This window comes from Semicossyphus pulcher, unplaced genomic scaffold (assembly GCF_022749685.1).
Source record: "Semicossyphus pulcher isolate SPU_LCO1_2020_fin unplaced genomic scaffold, fSemPul1.0.p SCAF_1, whole genome shotgun sequence".
In the NCBI taxonomy this organism is placed as follows: Eukaryota; Metazoa; Chordata; class Actinopteri; order Labriformes; family Labridae; genus Semicossyphus; species Semicossyphus pulcher.
This window is the reverse complement of record NW_027211603.1, coordinates 17,288,115-17,307,975: the sequence shown is the minus strand read 5'-3', so window position 1 is coordinate 17,307,975 and position 19,861 is coordinate 17,288,115. Positions and strand designations below refer to the sequence as shown.

Below are 19,861 nucleotides of genomic sequence, written 5' to 3'. Positions count from 1 at the left end.
ACAGACTATATGAAAGGGGTTTCAAGTTCAATGGCAGCCTGACTATGTCTATGACTATTTTCTTTGAGGTCATCAGCACCCATAATGCCTCTGGAGAGTCCTGGGTCCAACCTGGGTCCAACTGAGGAGTGAAAGAATCAAGGCACCGGCTTCAAAATAAAAGCATGGGCAAGTTTCAGATGAGTAAGATGGCATTATTAATCTTGAGCTAAGTGAGTTCTACTTAGTTACATTTTTTTTAAATAAATATGTTTTCTTGCCTTGCTTGCAAAACAGTCGGCTTTCAACTGGTGACCTCATCAAGTTTCGTAATGGGAACATATTATAGCTGTATAATCAATTTTCTATTATTCTAATGTGTTTTTGTATCACGCTGGTAAAGTTTGTTTCATTTAAAAAATTGTATACATATTTTATTTAATTACTTTCGTAGCCTCTCCTTCCTCCTGAAACGAACAGGCCATTTTGCTATTCAAAGGTCAGACCTCAGCCACGATTGGCTGACAGTATTTGGAGTGACCGTGTAGCCCCTCCCCCATGTGGGGGAGCGGCAACACTGCACTGTCACTCCAAAGTTGTAGAAAACATGGCTGCTCTAAGATCAGTTATTTGGCTTTATATGTACGAGCCAGAATCATCAGGAGGTATCAGAATGGGAAGATGAAATCTTGACAACGACTTGACTACAAGCTCGTGCAAGAAGGCAGTCTGAGGTGAATGACGGTGCATGACGATTGGTCGATTTCAGCGAAAGCAAGGTTCTACGTAGAGACCTGTAGCTGTTCTGAACGGCCCATTTCAGCGGCGACCTTCTAAAAAATAATATTCTGGAAAAACACGGAGTTATGCAGTTTTCACTTTTTTCTGTGAACAATAAACACCCAAAAAACAATGTGAATTTTAGTATCTGTGAAGGTTCTCAGTCATCCAGGTCATAGGTAGACTCATGCTCCTTCAACTATTTATGTAAGCTTGACAAAGACTATCCATGAGCTTTAAAACCCCACAAAATAACAGCTGAAAATATATGGCAAGGAACAGTGTCACTGCCATAAAGTTTAATGAAAATGCAGCAAAGTTAGACTCGCTAGAAGGCAAGAGGTGGTGTAACGTAGCAACAGGATGCTCTGCTTAAAGTTGACTTATGCAGATTGCAAGAGTGTTATATGTGTTTACATAGGCCGGTTTTTCTTCAGTCATGTGGTCATAAATCCTTAAACAGACATATGCCTAATAAACTACTTCTGTGCTTGTTCCATTAAAACTACCCGAAGGAATTGAATACTTGAGCTAGAGAAAATGACTGACGTGAACAGTGAAGCAGCTTGTAAAATCTATACATGTGTTCCAGCGGTAGCCAGGGATTTGATACAGATAAAACAATTAAAAATAACAACCCAGTTTGTCCTGATTAAATTAAACCTGGGACAAACTGGTAACTTCTCTTTACCTGAGAGACACGGCCAGGATCTTCTCCACATCGATCCTCCTCTTCAGCACCTCTGTCACCTGGCCTTTCTCTGGTCCCTGTTTCACCTTTTCTCTTCCGATCAGGGACACAGACTTTGGCGTCAGGATCAAGTCTCTCTTAATCCCCTGAGCATAGCAGAGAAACCACAACACTGTTAATCATAAATCTTTTGTCTGTTGTTTCTCCACAGAAACAGGCTGCAGACTGAAGGAGACCAACCTTGAAGCGACGGTCATATTTTGTGACTTTGTCTGCAAAGTCGACCTTCTCTCTCTTGGCCAGGAACTGTCGGAGCTCCGGCCGGTCGTCCATCCCCAGGTAGTCTCCTACAAAGTTTCTGTTGAGGCTGTGTCGCCGCCTCTCTTTCCGGTTCAACAGCAGGTCAGATGCTGCATACACCCAGTGAAAGAGTGTGAGAGATGGAGGTGGAGGCAGATGGACAGACAAATAAAAGTGTAAGATGTGGCTTCACTCACCTTCTTCCCTCATCTGGACGTACTTCTTGCGGGCCATGTATTTCCTCCAGGCTTTCTGGATGGTTCTGGCGTAGCCGTCAAACTTGCGTTCCCTCGTCTCCTCCAGCAGAAAGAGCTGTGAACACAAACAGAGAGCAACAGAACGACACACAGTAAGAGGCTCTGTTTATGATATACAGTACATATAATCCACTGTTATACCTTGTTCTCTATAATTTATACTTAATACTATTAATACTTAATATTAATACTTAACAGTGTACACATAAAAAAACTTTATCACTTGGCTGTTATTTCACCGCTTCCTGCACATGAGCTGACTCTGCTCCAACAGACCACCAGTCTTCTCACCACCTTATGTCATTTCCTGACTGGCCTCTAGACACGCAATCACACTCTGCCCTCTCCCTACAGACTAAACATCCTGCCCACGGCTCTTACAGGCCTGGCATCGACACGACCACCACAGGAACAAACCACCAACAACCCCAAAACACCACAGATCAAACTTCAATCACTGCAAAAACACTCTGAGTCATTGATTGAGACAGTGACTCCACATAAAACCTGAGGCTCAGGAGAGTGATTGAACTTCCCCGGTGACAAATCAAAGAACAAACAGCAGGTGGGCTTTTGATTACATCACTTGTGATGAAGTTGACTCAATGAGGAAATGAATCATCACCATTCTGAGGACTGCAACTAACAATGATTGTCAATATGACTATATTCATTCATTTATTTGTGATTAATTGATTTATTGAGATAGTCAGTAAACTAACTTAAAGATATAATCCCCAAGTTCTCAGTTTTGTTCTATTTGGCGGCACCTGATGGCGATAAAAAGGTATTGCGGGCGCATACGTCCCAATTTCACCAGATGTCTACGGCTGGCTCCCTTTGTTCCAGTTGTAAGTCTTGATTTTCCTCGCTGACGGTCGCTTTCCTTTTTAGACTGTTTGCCTTCATCTGAGCATCGAGTTTGTTTCTTTTTCTTTGGATTTTCACTTATTTTTGAAGTTGTATCTGTACTTATCGATCTTTTCTTTTTTTTGTTCAGCCATAGTAGATTACTGTTTACTCACAACACTTGCAGAGACCGGAGAAGCAGCCGCTTAGCTCCGCCTACCCTCTCTGGCAGACCAACCACTGCTGGGTGATGGAAAACACGTCACTAACTGGGCGCTGCTTGTGATTTTTTCCGCGGATGTCGCCACAGACATCCAGTCCATAATAATACTATATACTGCAAGTGCAAAGGCTTTCATCAGTGGGTCATCGGCTCGATCACCATTGTGTTACCTCAGCCGGCGATAGATAGTGACTAAACAGACTTTTATTTGAATAAAAATCTTTAACTATGTATTATAGAAGATGTATTATAATTAACTATATATTATATACACCATTTAAACAGTTTATAACAGTTTGTATTAATTGTGAATGTCAATGTGTGATAGTATAAAATCTGTTCTAACAGGAATAACTATCATTTCTGACTGTTAAAGAAAGCAGGACATGATTTTTTGTTAAAAACCACCACTTAAAGTCGAGGTGACACAGCATTTTGAGAGTATCTACCTTCCTTATCGTGACGTATTTCCGAGTGAAACAGGACGTACAGGCGGGACATATCACTGGAGGGATTTGATTTGATTGTTGATAAGTGGGCGTAGACAGACGTTCTCCACAGCGCAGTAGCTATCTAACTGACCGAACGTTCTTGGTGCTCTGCGGCTAAATGTTGCAGATTGATTGGTTGAAATTGGTTGGTTCTAGCCTACGTAAGCACACGTGATATTTTTTTTTTACAGGACGAAAAAATGATCAGATTTTGATATAAGAATACGAAGAAATTGATTTTCTGTATTTTTTTTGCCTATATTGTCAAATAGATGCACAATATTACCGGGGATGTGATCTAAAAGGATTAAAATGACAATTTTCATTTCACCTCGACTTTAAGCATGTACAGGACTAAATCAGCAAAGAGATAAGAGGTACGGCTTTGTCCACAGGGGGCGCCAAAATCAACACAAACCAAAAGTTCCTCACAGGAGCTTTAAGTGTTAAGAACACTTGTTCAATTCAACAGTCCAAAGCTCAACAGGATGAAGGACATAAAACTGGATAGTTTATCAGTCCCCTTTAACCATTATCCAAATTATTATTATGATGATCCAAATTACTGATTACAGATTTTTTTCTGATGATCCACTCGGCGTATACATACTGAATACATAAAACAAAAAAGAAACCTTGGAGTTGTAATTGGTGAAATAGAACATAACAGTTATTCACTTTTAAATTGATTCTCAAATAAATGACACCTCTGTGTAGTCTTTACTCTGCCTCAGGACCTCTGACAGACAGGCAGTGAGCCTGCACTCATCCATCAGCGCTGTGAAAGAGAAACTCTTCTCCAACATCTGGCCTCATGTCGAACAAACTTCACTTATTACATCCAGCAGAAGAACGCTTCAGTCATACAGCTAATTAGCTGGTGTCAGTGTCTTATCAGACAGAGGAGCTTGTTTTCAGAAGCCTGGCAGATCATGTCAGCGCTCCGCCCTGTGTGATATTTGTGTTTCATAAGCACACCTCAGTGACTCGGACTCTCAGGATGTGTGGGGGGATGGGGGCTCTTGGCATGCACGGCTGCAATGAATAAGTGAAGGCATTCAGGATCAGCTTTAAGGCCTGAATTAAACCTAAGATGTGTGTGTGTATCAGCCTCTAAACATACATCTGTGTGTGTGTGTGCACCGTGCATGCTTGTTCGTGCACGATGTGTACTAGTGTTAATAAGTGAGAGCGCAGGCTTCACACAAGTGCTGCTTTCATAGGAATCATGAAAAAAAGGAGTTATGGTGGAAAAAGACAGGCCTTTACGATGTACCCCGAACTCTGCAACCACAGCCTGTGCTTGTGTTTGAGTTCCAGAGCCGTGTTGACTCAGTGCTGACGTGGTGAGAGGGTCGGGTTCAATCTCCTCCCCTACAACAAGGATTCGAGCATGATTTGGGACACTAGTGCCCTTTTATGGTATTTGGTGTAAAAATGGTGAGTTCAGTTTTTTCCCTTCTAACAAAAAGGCTTTTTTCTTGCCAGCAGACAGTCTCACATGTGATTTGAGTTCTGCGTCTCTTCAAGGAGAACATATGAGAAAGTTAAGCTGCAATTTTTTCTGTGTTTAGCACATTTCATTCAAAGCTTTCCTGTAGAGAGGATTCCTCGTGAAGACTAAGCTAAAGGGCAGGATGGAGAGTCTAAAGGTACAATGAAACATACCGACTCAGGCGCTTTGATGAAGATCTTTGTGCGACCGAGCTGGAACTGATCCTGGTCCATGTTGACAGACCGTAAGAGATGAACAACGCCTTGTTTCTCGTCTCCTCGCCACGTTGGCCAGGACTCTTTGGTCAGGATGGCGTACCTGAGGACCAGAAAGTGCAGCAGAGATAAAGTATTTTACATAAAGAGGAGATGCAGCATCCAGAATTAATTTCAATGCTTTACCGGTACAACATTTTCTCATCCTGAATCCAATTCCATGACCTAAACTCAGCAGGTTTCATCAACCAGATAGATACCAGAGCTCTCTTTTCACTAAAGGTATCTCACTTCGTTGAACTCACTGGAGCTCTTTTTTTCCCCTGTAAGGTAATAAGGTCAGTATCTGCATAGATTCCCATCAGGCGGATCACAGCAATGTGATTCTGAGGCATGTTACAGGAAAAGCAAAGAACAAGGAAATGGAAAAAATTTAGTTCCTCAACTTGAGGCTCAAAAAGTGACAATCCCCACAGAGGGCCTATATTACACTGCCGAACTTACAGCAGCATTAAACTTGTTAGCAGCCTGATACAAAAACGATTTTCACCTGCCGCAAGTCTGCTATGCTTGAGTATAGACTGGATGACTGTATAAGTTTGATATCTTATGGTTTTGCCAACCCCTTGCTTCTCTCCTTCTCCCTTCCCCAGTTGTCCGTATATGGTAAAAAAAAAAAAGCCCAGATGGCTGCATAACACCAAACTCAAAGCTGCACTAATAAACACTTATAAACCTTTGGACTATTTCACTTTGGCTATGTCTATTCTTTGAAGTAGTTTAGGCAGTATACCTGTTGAGGAACTTCTTGAAGACTCTGCGGTAGGCGTAGCCAGCACGCCTCACCCTGATGTTCTCCTTCAGACCCAGGTACTCCACCTGGTGCTTTACTCTAAAGACACAACAAAAGATTGATACAAGATGAACAGAAGTTATTTGGTAATTTGGCACAAAAAAGAATTTGACTGATTCATAAACCATTCATTTTTTTATGTCAACTGACTGTTGACATAAAAATGAACTCTAAAAATGAATTGTGAAAATCCTTATAGAATTAACCTTGAGCTCTGCTAGCTTGCATTTTACCTTCCGTAATTAGAATTATCAGCATTTTTACTCAAACATCTTATACCAGGTCTGCAGCCCTCTGCTAGCGGAAGTGAAAATCACATTCATTGTATGCAAAACGGCTGCGTTTGTCCGACTTTTCCCTAAAACAAAGACCTTAAGCAGTACTTAGTGCACTCAGACTTCCTGTGAAAACACCAGTTCCACTGCTAATTAATGAGCCACCCTTCGCCGGACGCACAACAGGAAGGTCATAGTTTGTGAACAATACAACAGCACTCTGAACATGCAATGTCCAAAGCCGGGAAGAAAAAGCGGGAAACTGAAACAAAGGGATAAAGAGGAGGGGGGATTGTTTTAACACCACACACGACTCAGTCTCAGAAAACACCAAAAAAGAGCAAGAAAACAAAACGGGTGGAGGCGGAACAATGATAAGATGTTAACCTTTTGTGTGAGGACAGTGAGAGTACACGGACTGTGTTCATCAAACCTACCTTCCCTTTTGGACTTAAATAAAAGAGTTTTTTTACTCCTTTGTTTGCCTCCTTTGGAGTAGTCTTAAGTATGGATGGTTGGAGTCATGTGAGTCTGAGAGGACGACAGGGGGGCACAGCGAGTCAGACACTTACCGGCTCTCCTCCCAGTCCCTGGGCTTCTTGGTTTCGTTTGGTTTGATGCAGCGGATGTAGTGTGGAGTGCATTTCATCAGTGTGCTCACCAGATCATTGGCCTGTCTCTAAAGGGTGGAGGAAGAGCAGAAATCATTAAAAGGAGGAAAAATATAATGATGAGAGTGATGACGAGGCTGTGTCTGAATTTACTGACTGACTGCTGAAGGACTCTGAACAGTAAACACACACTTTATTTAAAGGCCTGTTCCCACAGAGACCCTGATAAAGCAGAAGGGCATGTACACACTGTACTGTACACACACCTTTATTTTGCTGCCTGCAGTTGAGGGTCGACCCTTCTTGTCAGCGTTGAGGTTTTCTGGAAACAGTGCTCTGATGAAGGCGCTGTCAGAGGACAAACAGTGGAGTTAGGATCTAAACAAAATAGGCTGCGATCATCCGTGCACCATCATAAACACGATGAAGTAGACCTTAAAATAATGCTGAGTTTCTCTGGCAGCCAAAAAACAAAAAATGCAGTTAATGATTAACAAACCAAGGACCTTCGACTAAGGTCACTGGTTTAAATTCCCGAACCACTTGGGAAGGTCTGAGTTGGGGGTAGGTGGGAAAACAAGACATGTTTGTGTGTGCACTGAGCTGTATTTGTACAAACTCCTCTCTGTGCAGCAACTCTCCCCAGGGCCACCGCTGCACAGCATGAATGTGTGTTTTTATTTGACAACACACTTGGTGAATTGATTTATGGGTTATTTTTTTGTCCTAAAACAAGAAGAGTATCAGTCCCATTTCATCCAGTATTTGTCACCTCTCTCCCTCTGTAGTCAAAGTGAATCATCACACAGTAGATCATTTACAGTGTAGGTGAAAAGGTCCAAGATAGAGGTGTTTGCTTAAGCTAGCATTAAGTAACTGTCCTTCTCTTGAGGAGGTAGATGGCCCTTTTTCATTAATTATTGTGTATGTCTTCTAATGACTAAGTAAGAAACAAAAACAGAGACATTAAATGTCTCATCTTCTCCCTACAGTTCGAATCAATGGGCAATAACAACATGTGTTGGATTGGTTAACCAGTGCTGATCTTCACTTCCCCCAAGAAGATTACTGGGACCCATGAATTTAAAGAAATAACGTTTTTTTATCGATTCCTCAACTTACAATTTATAGCTGCACACCACCCAAGATGTGCCGGTTGTCTGAATGTGGCAGATATCTGTGAAGTTTCCAGCATTTTCTCAGGTTTTTCTCAACTCAAGACGGACACTCATCGCATTTAAAGGATGGCTTTCGGTAAAGTTTCTAAGGTTTATATTTCTGAGGTCATTTTTGTTTACAGATAGACACAGACCATGCAGGGAGTTAAACTTGTGGAAGTAAAGTTGCTTTAAGAGCAACCTGCAGCTGTGGACTGAGGCACAATGATTTAGTTAGTCATTAATTTGGATTTTTGGTTCTAACTCAACTGTATCTGCAAGTTCATGTATTATGGAAATGTGCTACGCCCACTTTTTAAGTAGGAGTAGAAGCTCTTCACTGAGATTGAATGAAACTCTTGTGTAGATTTTCTGATTAATGAAAAGCAAAAACTAATTTCAAAGACATGAATCGACACATGTGTCATTCAGGCACAAAGCATTTGAACTCTTTGAACTAGTTCAACTGTTTTTCCTTTGAATCACTCACATAAAGATGTGGTGACAGGCAGGCCTGGTCTAAAGATGACACAAACCGCTGCTCACCATTTGATGTATCTCATCTTGCTCATGTCGCCATCTCTGGTGTTTATTGTTAAATTATTTTCTCTTTGCTTTTTCGTGTTAGTATTTGCTAAATTCCTCTTTCTGGCTTTCTCCCATGTTTGTTTGGTTTTGAACATGTGACTTGAGGCTGTGGACACAGAAGAAAGGATCAGCAGGTTGTGTGTACTAAAAGATGTCTGATAATAACGCCCAGCTGACAATACTGGTCGCTCCTTTCTTCTCTATTCAAACCTGCTGCTCTGAGGAATGAGGCGGCTTCCTTCCTTATCAAACTTCCTTTATGTGCTACTGCGCCAAACTCTTTTATCTTTGTGTGCATGTATATAAATACATATCTGTTTGTAGAGTGTGTGCTATGCAGATCTTCCAGCACGTGTCTGAATGGGATTTTGACATAACCTCCTTTGAGGCCTGACAAAACGTTCTCACAAAGGGGGCGAGCGGTGGCTGAGGCCTGCAGGGGTTACACAGACAATGCAAGGCTGTTTGCACAGATGGCCATTTTGACACAAAGAGAGCCCAAGAAACCAAAACACAGGGGACTCCAGACTCCACAATGCAGCCCCGCAGGGAGACTCCACTTATAAGACTGGGTAGACCCCCAAAAGCTGCAGATCTGGAAAGCCGCCAGACGAGATTCGGGGCAGAGGGCAACACGTTAGCCCGGCCCCGCACACTTCTGCTACGTCCCGCCGGTTTCCAGATGCACTGCACATCTGAACCTCTCCTTCACATGTATTCAATTATAACCATATGCATCACAATAGAAGTGTGCACTATAGAAATCCTCACCACATGTCGCTGCAAGTGTGCAAATAGGAGTTACTTACATTTCACTGCTCTGCATCAGCTCAATGAGGTCAGTAAAAAGGACGTCTCGGTTCCTCTCGCAGAAACCCTCGGCGTCGTAGGACACCTGGAGGAGAGACACACAGAAACATTTGAATGAGTCATCATTATCAAAGAGGACGAGGTTGAACAGAAAGATGACACCTAAAAACATTAAATAAAAGCCTGAAATTCTGGCCTAAATTAATGGCTTGAATTTTATTGGAAAAGTAAATTATAGGGTTGCAGGTCCAAGCGCTACACCTCCTAGCATTAGCTTCCTTATAAAACCAGCAGTGGTTTAAAAGTGTATGAATTAAAACATGTTATTTCTGCTATACTGTCGGCTCAGACTGGAGGAATGCTTCGAGCCCGGTCATGGGAGCCCCTCGAGTCTTTATAGCACGGCTCATTAAGCCTGCGGCATGTGTGTGCCAGGCTGAGGCCACCACACATCTGGAGAATGACACGAGACAACCTCGGCCCAAGACCACCAGAATGAAATGAATGCAAACAAAGAAGTCCGATGAACTGTAATGTATAAACAGCATAAGGCTGAATAACATGCATGACGCTGTTACATAAGAGGAGGGACTGAAACCGTAAATAGACCAGAGGGAGAATGGGGTGTTAGCTTAGACGGGAAAAACAAAGATGACGACGCAGACTCAATAATTTAAAGAGCAGCTGCGTATATTTATGACAGATCATGCAAGTGTGGAGCAACAGGCGCAGCTCCCATACCAACACCATAAAAAATGACATTTTAACAACTTTCTATTTCCAGAAGATGCTGTCAGCTCCTTACTGAGGGCTGTATGATTAACATAACAGTTTCCAGTTTATACCAGGGCAAAGATAAGTGTATGGAGAATGTGGTAAACCTTGGTAAACTGACTGTTTTATCCCTTTGTTATTCACAAATGGTGAAATCCGACCCTTATGGAAGGGGTGAATTTCCATTCAAACAAAACAATGCCAGTCGTCAAATAGACAAATGCACCAAACTGCCCTGATAATGTAAATGAGTGTCCTCAGACCGACCTTGCCAGCGTAGTGGTGGATGATGAAGCCCTGGTTCCAGCTGTTGAAGTGCTCGTGGGTGTTGATCTGGACGCGGAGCTTCTGTAGCATGGTCTGGTCGGCTCCCTCGCCCACCGCGTGCATGGTGGCACACACATCGTCCAGGACGCTCATGATGCCAGGAGGATTCTGGGATCACGAGGGAAACATTTGAGTTAATAGGAGTTAATATCTTTGTGTTTATATATTCAAAAGCTAAGTTTGTACAAATTTTGGACCTCCTTCTGTATGTTGTTTTTAGGTCCAGCTAAAATATACACACATATTTAGCACAAATATTGATCATTAAACAATCATTTTAAGTCATTTACTGAATTCAGTGTTTTCAGTGTTTCCATCTGAAAGTAATCTCTGTTTTTTATCATCTTTTCTAAAAGTTTATTTATTATCTTTGGGGTTTGGAATAAATTGGAAATCTGAAGTCGTCACCTCGTACTGAAGGAAAATTGTCACTATTTCCTGACATTTTATAGACCACAGAATCCATCATTCGATAATAAAGATAACTCTTGGAGCCGGCCTGTTTTACGTCATAATATAGATAATAAATAGAAGGTATAATGTGAAATACGAACCTTTTAGTATGGCTCACTTACCCTACGATAACAAATAATTTGTATTTTTGTCATAATATAAACCTTTTCATGATAGAAAAAATCTTCTCTTTTGACACTAGCGTCTACAGGGAATGTAAAAGCTACAATAGCTATACATGTATAATGCATGGATCTAACAGTGGAGCAGCTCTCTGACACACTGCCCCATTGGCTCCATTATGTCCTAAGTCATCAGCAGCCTTCCGTCTGCACAGTAGTAACAGTGTCTGTAACTCAAAGAACGCAGGCTCTGTTCAGAGGAAGCATGTAAAGTTGTCACTGGATTAACTAAAGTGGGTCTGAACCGTCAGGCACTGATACAGATCCCTGCTCTCCTCAGATGGAGGCTTGTTTTAAAGCCCTTGTTGTTGATTTCATGGATTAGAGCTCTCAGTGGGAGAGATAAATCAAATTAAGAGCCATGTCGGCACGTTTGAGGATATTTAGCGGCAAGTCAGGGCAGCAGAGCAGGGACTTGGCAGGAGCTGAGGACAATAAAATTTACAACTGTTTGTTACTTTAAAAAACTGTATAACTTTTCATATCCAAGTTTGCTGTGTTGCAAATTGTTGCAGAGAACAACAAGACGGTAGTTTAAGATTAACAACTCTGTTCTCAATAAATCTTATGACCGCAAACAAGAACAATATTTGAAAAAAACTAACAAACCAAGTGTTTCCATTTGAGTTGATCTGGCTCAAAGATTTTATATATTTCTGCTTCATTTCTTTTTTAAATGTTATTTCCTTTTGCTTTTTTTATCTTCATATGTTGGATTAAATCTGCGTATTTTACTCTCATTTAAATTGTGTGCGTTTCATTTTTTGTTTATAAATTATATTTATATTATAATTATTATTATATACAAATTGTTGCCATCACATCATAAGACACTTTTAATACATTTTAATGATCTTACAGCATATGTATGCCATGATTAGAGCTGCAAATAGCGGTTATTTTACTTTTTAATGTATCCACCAAAAATGTCCAATAACATTTTTGAAACAGAAAACCGGTTTCTCACAATTTCAATTAGGCCAAAAAATACTTAAATCTTAAATCAATGAACCGATCATGAAATACTTGCTTGTTCATTTACTGACTAAATACTGACTAATAATTTTATGGTTTCAGCTCTCTCCGTAAGTGTTTGTGATTCTTTAAATCTGGTTTATTTACTTTGCTCTCGATGAGATCACAGACGATCTTGTTGTTGAAGTATTCAATCTGAGTCCACTTGATGCCCTCCTGCACATACTCCTCCTGCAAAGAGAGACATGAAACACAGAGGTAAGAGTCAGTGTACAAAGCATCCAATGAGGCAGACGTTTAAATAACAACACAGAACAAATAAAGAATGAAGGCTGTGGAGGAACTTTACCTGCTCTGCCTTCAGAGTCAGCTCGATGAAAATCTGCTGCAGTTTCTCATTCACAAAGTTGATGCAGAACTGTTCAAATCCATTTTTCTGATGAAGAGACAACACAATAATTAAAACAATAAAAAAACAATAATTAAATCCATATTCACCAACTATTAATATCCTGTATGGGCTTTGTTTGAAGTGGGAGGTATACACAGGCTGCCTGGTGCTCAAGGAAGGGACCCATTGTGCAATTGCAAAGATACTGGAGTCTGAGCCGTCTGTGATGCTGGTTTGCAGCTTCCTGTCTGATAACCTGTTGCTAATAACACAATGCTAACCTTTTGTTTACATTGTGTATACATAGAGAACCTTTGAACTAAATGACAGGGCTGGTGGAGTCATTTGGATACACAGTGTATTTAGTGTCATTGTACACACTCATAATCTGTTCCTGATATTAGAAAATCTTGAACTCCAGCAAAAATAAACAATCACGAAAACACTTCAATCCTATCAACAACTTCAATTTAAACAGGAAGCAAACTAAACAAAAAAAGTAATCAGATTAGAAAAGCATGTTGAGCTCTGCAGTTTCAATCAGGAGATTGAACTTAATCCACATGCTTTAGAAATTAGTCTCATCCTTTTGCTTTAATCTGTTTAAACGCTCCAAGTTAAAACCTGTTAATCTAATTTTTGTGCTGCAGCAGAGTAAAATTCATGAGCCACATGTCAGCATGTAAAAAACACAACGTTCTTACTTGGAATATTTCGAATCCATAAATGTCCAACACTCCGATGTTAAACTCCTGATGATCCTTCACCATGGCTTTGTTGATGGACTGAAATCAAAGGATTGTGTCACCAAAATAAAGTTTGGTTTATATTATCACAGCTTTGTTATGTATTATAGATTTGTGCATACAAAGATGAACAAACATGCGATCATACCTCGACCAAGAAATCAAAGACTCGTGAATGCAGGGCCTTGGAGAGGGCGTCACGTGTGTAACACGCCTGCTCCACGTTCAGTGTCACGTCGATGGACTCCACCGCATTTCCCCACTTGCTGTCCATCTTCCTGCTCGTCAGTTTCTCCTTCAGACGTTTCTGGTCGATTCCGAGCAGAAATGCAGGAAAGGCTAGAACTGTTTAAAAAGATAGGAGACGAGAAGAGAGGGGGAAAGGTTAATAAAGAACATGTAACCGCTGTCTTTTACAGCTAAAGGGATTAGTTTATTAATCGATGACTTGATTGCCAGAAAATCAATCTACAAATATTTTGATATTTAATTTACAGTGTCTTAAAATTTGGCATTTCTTACTATCCTCTGACAATATATAGATTAAATTACGAATCAAGAGATTCATAGTAATAATGAAATAATTAATAACAGTAATTGTCATTAAGTTCCTGCTGTTACTGCATACTGAGTTGTTACTGTGCTATTATAAAAATAACAAGAATAAAGTAGCATGTGATGGGTCCTGCTCTGGAAATCAGTATGCAAACGAATATACAGGATTTCATTCTTTTGAAAGGCAGCTTTATTTAACCTTTTCTAATCAGAGCGAGACACTGCAAAACCAGTGCTCCAATATGCCCTGCATCAGCTCTCATCATCAGAGAGTCTTGGTCCTTGCTTGAGTCGTACTAAAGCATCTGCTAAATGAAATTGCAACATGGCAACAATTGTAAATTAACAAAAGCTTCTATTGATAATCACAATGCATGCAATTGTGGTGTCAAGCCACAAAATTGTGGCAAAACATCCTCTGCAGAGAATTCACAGCAGCTGAGCTCAGTGTGACGGCTGAATAGAAAGTAGAAGAATAGTTTTGGGCTAACCATTGAAAAAAAAGAGTGTTGCGAACGCCTCAGATCATTTGCCCCGACCTGGCGTTGATATTCTCCCCTGAGAACCCCTCCCTGCCTTATTACAGTGACTCACTTCCCCTAAAAGGAAATGGCTCTCAGACTCACTGCGTCTGGGAATGCTTCAGACCACTGCAGTAGCTGCTCTTATGGGACACGAGGGTGTGACTGACCATACGCCTGCTTAAATCATGAGGAGAGGCGGTCTTTGAGTTCAGCAGCAAAGGTATGGATGTATATTCTACAGCCTGGAGCCTTAACCAAAGACTGTGTGTGTATTTCGGGAACAAATCTTTTAAAAGCAAAAGTTCACCTGGTGGTAATTTGTTAGTCAAAGCAGCAGTGAATAATGAGAGGAGGGAGTGTTGTCAGTAGAGTGTGAAGCATGTGGCTTCACTCAGCCCATCAGATGTGACAAAAACAACAATGACCTGGCTCTTTTAAAAAAAAAATTTATTCAGTAATGAAAATACGGATATTTGCATGTTAAAATTTGGGTATGGGACATTATGAAAAACATCATAACCTTGCCATCTGTGTGAGTTGTAAAATCAGTCTTAATTATTACACGGCTATGTTAAATACTTAACTCTGATTGGTTAATTACAGTCACACCTAAAGTCTGTTTGTTTGGTCTGAATCAAAGACCAAATTGTTTCAGTGTTGCATTTTGCCTAAAGTTTGGTTTGTATTCACACGGCAGCTTTTACCAGCGGACCAAAGGTTTTGATGCGCGAGGAAACTGCTTTCTGAGTGGTCACAATTTCAACGTGGGTAAACTCCCTGGAGTAAACAGAGAGAGAGAGAGAGCACACTACTCAATCAGATTAAACACGATCGCAGACTTTAACGTTTTGTTGCGTGAGTTTTTTTTTTTAACTTTAAACCAACATTGTTCCACAGATCAATCAGTGCCTTTCTCCCTTAGTTTTTCACTGAACAGTTTGAAGACCTCTGTGTTCTTGTGTGTTTCCACAAGCATTTTTGAAATTGTTTGGTCAGCCCATATTCCTATTTCCTTGTCGCTCCCCCACGTCTGTCCTCTACTCATCTTGCTGCCTGGCTGCGTGGCTGTCTCTGCCAGTGTCAGCACCCATTAACAACACACGATGCATAGTATTTTGGTTTGCTTCCTGTGTTTGGTCCTACTTTAAGTCTGTTTACTTTATGACTGTGGTTCATTTGGAAACGGACTGAGACCCGTCTTTTCTGGCGGATCACGGTCCGGTTGTTTGGTCTGTACCAGATTTCGAACACGTGTTCACGCCTGTCCAAATGAACCGGACTTCCCGAGTAAAGTCTGAAAGTCCAGACCAAAGCTGTCAGGTGTGAAAGCACCCATACGGTCTTCCAAGGTCTGTTATTTCTCGATAACAGACCGTTGTTATGAAGAACAGACCGTTACAAGGGTTGCGGCTCTAATCACACAATCCGGAGGACTAACTGTAGTCATATCAATCCGCCGAAAGAAGTCCAGCAAATTTGACGTTGGTCTGTTTACAGAGGGGGGAAAAAAGAGACTAAACAGTGGAGAGGAAGCAAATGTGGTTAAAAGATGCAAAATCTTAAGGCTGCGACAGAGAGATGTACAAAACTGAAGACAACATTATCTCTTGCTTACTTATCTGGGCCTGTGTGCCCCTGCAGTTTTTAAAGAAATAGACTCTTTTGGGAATGTTTCGCTTTTCTATTATAAGTTTGATAAGAAAATTGATACCACTCTTATATCTGTAAAATACAAATAGATCTAAAGCCAGTAGATGGTTAGCTTAGCTTAGCAGAAGTATTCGAAACAGAGAGGGGCAGCTCGCCCTGCTTTGTCCAAAAATAACAATCCACCAATCTGCACCTCTCATTCACTCAATTCACTTAGTAAAGCTAGGGTAGGCATCTTTTTAAACCAGGTGCAGTGACAGTCCTTCTGCTAAGCTAAGTTAACTGGTTCGACATTATATTATATTATTATTTATATTTATATTTGCCATTTAGGCACAAGTGGTATGGATCTTGTCATCTTTCTCCTGGCAAAGCAGCAAATAAACATATTTGCCAAAATGCTGAATTCTAGATTCTTTCACAGTAAGATTCATTTCACTCATTTTAAGGAGCAAGGCTTCTCCTAACCCACTGAATTTCCTTTGACATTAAAGTCAAGATCTCAAAGTTTCCAAGGTTCTCAAAGGTTTCATGTTGAATGATGCAGCCTAAATGCCAAACCCAAAAATAAATGTTCCTACTGTACTGTAAAGCATCAGATCCCAAAATAAACATTTTTACAAAACAGCATGTCGCTGTCAGGAGAAAAGTTAAGTTCCTCTTAACTAAATAATCGTCCCAACCAGACAAATAACCTCAGAATTATTTGTTGACATTGGACCTCGTCTCAACATTTCTATCAACAAGGGATGACCCACTGCCTCTTGCTGCAGAGTGCAAGTTGATGTCTGTGTGAACTTTGCTGGTGAAGTCTCAAAGGGGGAGCATGGAGGGATGATTATGTGCAAGACAGAAGTTAAAGCACAAAGTAAGTGAGACTTTAGGGAACAGGAAAGGCAGAGATTATGGAGTGTCGCTGTTATGTCTGCGCAGAACAGACCGCGGCTTTGTACGCTGGCGAACGCACTTTAATTTGCATCATACAGACACAGCATGAGAGGAGAGAGGAAAAGAAAAGGGAGAGAATAAAATCAGGCAGGAAAAAAGCAAGAGAGATGGGGGACAGAAGGAGAAGTATTTTTCCAGTTATTTTAGTCACTGACGAAATATGTCCAGACCTTCAATAATAGCGTTTTATTTTCTGTTAATCTAGCACGGCCTGGATTATTCCAGACAGTTGGCTTCAGCCCTGCATTAACACAATAAAATTTTAGGGAGTGACAGTGGCAAGAGAGAAAAATCCTCAAAAACCAACAAGAGCAGGGCAGCTCAGGACACTGGAGAGGGGAGAGACATTCAGAGAGACAAAAATGCAACGCAAGAACAAAATGAACCACAGACCAGCCTACATCTGAACCTCAGCTGCATTGTCTTCAGCCTCAGTCAGAACCACAGAACTGTATCAGTGAGTTTTTGGCAACGCAACAACATTCAATCATTACATTAGCTAGGACTAAACATTTAGTCTGTAATGTTTAAGCCTTTTCTTTTGTATCATGTAACACTATCAAAGGGTAATATTAGCATTTAGCCCCTTCCTAGCTCATGGTAATATTATCTAGTAGCTTAAATGGCTATGAGGCTAACGTTGGCTGTTTAAACTCTGTATATAAAGGGTAATCAAACATGTAGTTTGAACTTAAAATATTGCAAAGTTTTGCTCCATATTTTCCCCGTTCATTGTCTTTTCAGTTGCTGATCAATCAAGAAGTGTTGATGATTTTTTAGTGACCCTTAATTTATACAACCTGGAACACAACAGCGCAACATTATAACAAGATTTGATGTTCCCACCCTGAGTGTGATGTCATAAAAATGGCTGCAGTGTGAGTACATTTAAATGAGCACACAACTATGCAATGCTCAGCTCTCCTGCTGTGACTTTACTCACACTCTTCACTCTCCACAGCAGCGTAGTTGCCTGCCTCCTTGAAACTGATATTTCCCAGGTGCAGGACTCCAGCCACAATCTGAAGCACCATGGAGCGGTCCTCTGCGGAGATGCCAATCACTTCCATGGCATGCTGGGAAAACAAAGGAAAAGAGCATGCTAAATCAGGGCCACAGTGTGGGTTTACTCACTCCTGTGGTACCTAGCTTATGTCCTCTAATTACTCCTGTTGCGGTCTCACTTGTAAACAAAAACAGGAGGAGATTGTTGGAAAGGAAAACAAAGAGGGACTTGTAAGGAGAGGAAAACACACACACACACTACACCACTGAGAGTGTTAAGTTATTTCCAGTAAAATGGGGGAATCTGAACGTACCATTGTCTCCTGGAAGTCGCTCTTGTCGTTGATGTCATCTACTTTGTATGAGCCAGACTGATTGAGGTAAGTGTAGTAATCCAGGCTGGTGATTCCCAGGGTGTTCTTCTGCTCTGCGCTGGCTCCTTCTATTAACTGTAGAGCACAAATTATAGCATATTATAGACGTAACAGATGTAATACATTAGCTTTGTGTCGTGCGATCTTTATACATCCTCATTGTATATTTATACCCTGCTCCAGTTAGCATGTGAAGCAAACTGTACTATAGCAGGACTGAACTCTTCTGTCTCTTCCAGGGACCTCGAGCCATCCACAATGAAAACAGATTGACCCTCCTCCTGCAGCCAAATGGCACGCCTAATGCAATGTGTCCTGAAATCCCCTCACAGACCTTCTCAAGACCATATGTGTCCCGTTCGCTCCTCAACTTGAAAAATAAGTCTCACCTGGTAGAATATATGGAAACTCCTCTCTCCAGGATTCCTCATGACGACGCGAGACTTCTCCAGGAGGAAGTTGGAGATTTTCCCTCCGTCTGGTTCGCCCCCGGAGCTGAACTGGATCTCAAAGTATTTTCCCTGATGGATCAAAGCATGTTTTCTTTTTCAGTATCGGAGCGGGCCGTGATAAAGCTTACATCTTAAAGAGCTATAGGATATAAAATACTGGCACCTGGCTGTTCCAGGGGTGCTAGTGTGTGTGTGTGAGTGTGCGCGCACGTGTGTGTGTACATCTATATAAAAATCTGATCTTGCTTTTTGTCTTGCTCTCTTCTCCAGACAAGCCTGTAATGTAATATCTGTTTCAGTACTAAAAGTGAACAGAGACACATTTATTCAAAGACAGACCATTAAAAAGTAGTGATTCAGGCGTTTAGTGCCAAACCAAATCCATTTCCCCCGAACTGGTGCTAAAAATATCCCAATAAAGGGACAATCCTGCTTTGTGTGCTAACCTGAAACCTCAAACTCAGCTGAATGGAAAGCAGAATATGCTTTGATTGAGTTTTCACTCCTTGTAACTGTGTGGATGTACCTCAGTGCTTCTGCATGTATGTTTTTTTGCTGCAGTGTGTCCTTACTGTACAGTTTTGGTTAACCAGGACACACATGAGGTTTGATTCCTCATGCAGTAAAACTGAAAAGCTGTTACTGCAAATCTGTGTTTTCAAAGTCTCAGCTTCGCTCCAAAGGTGCGCCACAGAAAGCTTGAGTCCTCAAATTATTGCAGGGTAAGTACTACCTACTACATGTATTTATGTCTGAGCAACACACAGTCTCACAGTCATCCTCACTTATACTGCAAATCAGCTTTATGCACTTAAGAAATGTGGCTGAAAAAGATTTGTCCTTGGAGGAAGATATTCACTTTTCATTCCCTGTTCCTAATTTAAACGTCTGCCTGAAGGTTTACAGTATTGGAGATGGTCTTTCATGTGTT

At 41.1% G+C, this 19,861-nt stretch overlaps 1 protein-coding gene across 2 annotated transcripts in view; it reads right to left on the bottom strand.

Annotated features, from left to right (window-relative positions):
- myo1ea (myosin IEa) overlaps positions 1–19,861 on the bottom strand; it is a 49,167-nt gene that overhangs the window by 5,656 nt on the left and 23,650 nt on the right. For both annotated transcript variants that reach the window (XM_069657846.1, XM_069657847.1), the window contains exons 7-22: positions 18,868–18,999; positions 18,419–18,553; positions 18,043–18,175; positions 13,571–13,767; positions 13,381–13,461; positions 12,635–12,721; positions 12,433–12,516; positions 10,616–10,783; positions 9,574–9,659; positions 7,286–7,367; positions 6,981–7,087; positions 6,074–6,172; positions 5,239–5,383; positions 1,948–2,062; positions 1,691–1,860; positions 1,451–1,596 (exon numbers count right to left, since the gene is read on the bottom strand). In XM_069657846.1, the coding sequence (XP_069513947.1) occupies positions 1,451–1,596; positions 1,691–1,860; positions 1,948–2,062; positions 5,239–5,383; positions 6,074–6,172; positions 6,981–7,087; positions 7,286–7,367; positions 9,574–9,659; positions 10,616–10,783; positions 12,433–12,516; positions 12,635–12,721; positions 13,381–13,461; positions 13,571–13,767; positions 18,043–18,175; positions 18,419–18,553; positions 18,868–18,999 (1,967 nt within the window). The remainder of the gene's footprint in view (positions 1–1,450; positions 1,597–1,690; positions 1,861–1,947; positions 2,063–5,238; positions 5,384–6,073; positions 6,173–6,980; positions 7,088–7,285; positions 7,368–9,573; positions 9,660–10,615; positions 10,784–12,432; positions 12,517–12,634; positions 12,722–13,380; positions 13,462–13,570; positions 13,768–18,042; positions 18,176–18,418; positions 18,554–18,867; positions 19,000–19,861) is intronic.